General features: G+C 43.3%; 1 protein-coding gene across 12 annotated transcripts in view; it reads left to right on the top strand.

Annotated features, from left to right (window-relative positions):
• The window catches only part of zmiz1a (zinc finger, MIZ-type containing 1a), a 109,742-nt gene extending 106,630 nt beyond the window's left edge, over window positions 1-3,112 (top strand). For 7 of the 12 annotated variants that reach the window (XM_025061134.1, XM_025061132.1, XM_025061133.1 and 4 more), the window contains 2 exons: window positions 52-168; window positions 816-3,112. In XM_025061134.1, the coding sequence (XP_024916902.1) occupies window positions 52-168; window positions 816-923 (225 nt within the window). In that variant the 3' untranslated portion in view covers window positions 924-3,112. Of the gene's footprint in view, window positions 1-24; window positions 169-815 lie in introns of all 12 variants that reach the window. The other 5 variants (XM_025061138.1, XM_025061129.1, XR_003051381.1 and 2 more) reach the window with 4 other exon arrangements.
• The last annotated feature ends 46 nt before the right edge of the window (window positions 3,113-3,158 follow it).

Here is a 3,158-nt window from a genome sequence, read left to right as displayed (position 1 = left end):
CCCTCACCGCACCACCGCCAGCCCCAGCCGCAGCCGCCGCCTCGGTCGCAGCCGCAGCCTCAGCAGCCTGGGCAGAACAGTCTCCCCCACGGCGATCTGAACTTTAACCTGCCGTCAGATGGGCCGTTGGGTCCGGGGGCCCAGGATATGCCCGAACCCTCCCTGGATGTAAGTGTGTGGTGCTTCGTGGGCCAGCAGCTCCCTGGTACTGGCTCACATTCTCTGTTGCAGCTGCTGTCACCCCCCTCTGTGCTGTGTGCTGTCTCTCAGGGTAAAACTTAATTTACCCCCTGTCTCCTGACCTACACTCTAACCCTCTGTTGCCCTTTTGGGTAGATACCTTTACACCGGACTTATTACCAACCATATTAACCATTCTTATTAACCAGAAGAAAGTAACACTTGACTGTATAGCAGTAGATACGTTCACCACAACAAACAAACCTTGTCGAAGCTACCTGCTGCTGTGAACATGTACTAAAACAAAAGAAGATAAATAGGTGTCCAGGCTGAGTCTGTCTAGTACCTGTACATACTGTACATCCTGGTCTCTGACCAAGAAGTCATACAGGAAGTTGTCAGCGCCCTCCAGGGGAAGAACCTCCTACCATCAGATTACACGCTAGCCACAACAAACACAACAGCTTATATCTGACTGTGACAACAGTGTGAATGTGTCACCAGCAGTGAACAGGAAACAGTTGACTCAACAACAGGCTAACAACATAGTAACAGCAGTAGTTGTAGCAGCTGTAGTTGAAGTCAGCGGGTGAAGATATACTGACTTCCTCTTCCTCTCTGCCTTTGTTCCACAGTTGCTTCCAGAGCTGGCAAACCCAGACGAGTTACTGTCGTACCTGGACCCTCCTGATCTTCCAGCCAACAGCAACGACGACCTTCTCTCACTCTTTGAGAACAATTAGTCTCTTCCTCTCTCTCTCTCTCCCTCTCTCTCTCCCCTCCGGCTCTTAAACAAACCCTCCTGTGCCTACGGGGGAACGACGTGCTTGACTGTCCGTCCACAGACACTTCAGCGACCTCCAGCAGGCATTTCAAGCAGCTTCCTACACTCGCACACACAGAACACAGTCTCTGTGCAGATGAACTCCCATGGAGAAAAGCAGCGATGCCTCTTCTACCTAAAGATTTTTGTTTTTCTTTCCTCTAAAGCTCAGATGCACCAGTTCCACCACCACTGACTCCAAACACACCATTATCAGCCAGGTTTTGGCGGGCACTAAAGTGATATTATATACATATATAAATATAAATATATATATATGATATTTGTGACTTTTCAACAGAATACTGTGCAGCTATAATTGTTACGTGTAACAACACTGAGGACACTGAGGAGCCGGAGTGGGCTCCATCAGAAGGTGTTGCAGCTTTGTTTATGTTTTGTTGGTCCTTTTTTTTTTAAGTTATAATTTTCCCTTTGTTGGAAAAAAATTATTGGAGGGAAAAAAAAAACATTGACTGTGTTTTTATCCTGTTCTCTGAAATGTGTTCTTCCAAAACTTTGGCTCACGCCATATCCTTTGACCTCCAGACTTTCCAGTGTGTGTTGTATTTGTACTGTGTGTGTATGTGTGTGTGTGTGTGGAGTAACTGAAACTCTCCAAAATCAGAGCACTGACAGGTGAAGCTGAGATGTCCTCCAGTGTCGTCAGTGGAGCAGAGTTCACGGTGTGCAGCACAGAGTGTGTGTGTGTGTGTGTGTTAATGTTCATCTTTGTGTATGTTGACGTACGTTTGTTAATTTGTGAGATTTTATGAAAGACTGTGAGAAGAGAAACTCCGATCTGTCTCTGTCCTTTACTTCCATCCGGGCTACGTTCTGCGTTAGCGCTTCCTCATCCAACTCTGCATCGTTTTGCTCACAAGTGCGTGTGTGCCAACGGCTCCCCGTCGTCTTAGTCCGACCCTGATCAAATCATTGTTTTATGAATTATATATGTTATACCCTGAGTTCATCTCTCACTGTTTTCTGTTTTTGTGATTATTATGATTTCAGACATACAGTACATACACGTCACCAAAGCTGTTCTACGCAACGTCTCTCACTGTTTGTTTTTGAATGTTGTCCAATCAGCAGCAGGTAGACATTTCTTCATTGCATTTCATGGATTGTTGATCTAAGTGGACTCTTGGGTGAAAAGATTTTACTGAATGCTCCAGGTCTGGTTGTTACTGATGAGTTCACCTGTCCTCCATAAACATTAGACATCAGTATGTTTAAAAAAAAAACTAATGTCGTTGAAGGTGACGTCCCCTGTATGGTCCAACAGTGTCTCCAGAGCTGTTGTATATACAGTACTGTGTACCCCTCTACAGTACCCTGTCTGTATCTTCTTCAGAACTACAGAGTCCTGTATGTCCATCATAGACACATATCACCACTGCATTAAAATGAATTGACCCAGTCACTTGGAATTGGTTGTGGAGGTGTACTCTTCTAGGATTTATGTCACAAATCTTTACATGATATTACGTGACATAATTTCCTTGAAATAGTGAGTACCCTCTGATGTTAATCCTGCTCGCACCAGCGACTCTACGTCCTTTGAGTTGCAATACTGCTACCTACTGGATGTAATTGGTAATGATCAAAACAACTCCTCGTCACTTGCCAAAGAAAAGGGAATTCTAGAAAATACATACAGAGGGCAGCATCCCACCAGTTGAACACAGCACTCCTGAAGGGGCTAACTTATTATATAATTATAGTTTATATTGTTAGGGAAATCGCTGCATACTCCACCTTTAACTCCGGAGGTATTTCTGTGTACTGCAATTTAACTGAAGAAGGTAAACGTCCAGTTCAGTTGCCTGATACAACATTTAAGCTTTTAATAACCATATTTAACAAACAAAATATGTTATTATGACTTGTGTATTTTCATCATATCATACATGGTTTTAAAGTTCAAGTTAATAACGTTCTGCCAGTTCTGGTAACCACAGATGTCACAGAATTGACACAGGTTAAGGTTGATAAATAAATAAATAAATAAAAATCCAGTGTGCTGCAGGCCCCTCCCCCCAACTGGAAGAACCAAATATTGCTTAACAATTTTATCAAATACCTTGTATTAAAAAAAAAAAAAAAGACAGTAAAGGGATCTGATGTTGTTTGTCGTTTTATATGTTTGTCA

Source organism: Cynoglossus semilaevis, chromosome 12, assembly GCF_000523025.1.
Source record: "Cynoglossus semilaevis isolate Cse_v1.0 chromosome 12, Cse_v1.0, whole genome shotgun sequence".
Taxonomy (NCBI): Eukaryota; Metazoa; Chordata; class Actinopteri; order Pleuronectiformes; family Cynoglossidae; genus Cynoglossus; species Cynoglossus semilaevis.
Note: the sequence above shows the minus strand (reverse complement) of the source record. Positions and strands in the feature narration are given on the sequence as shown.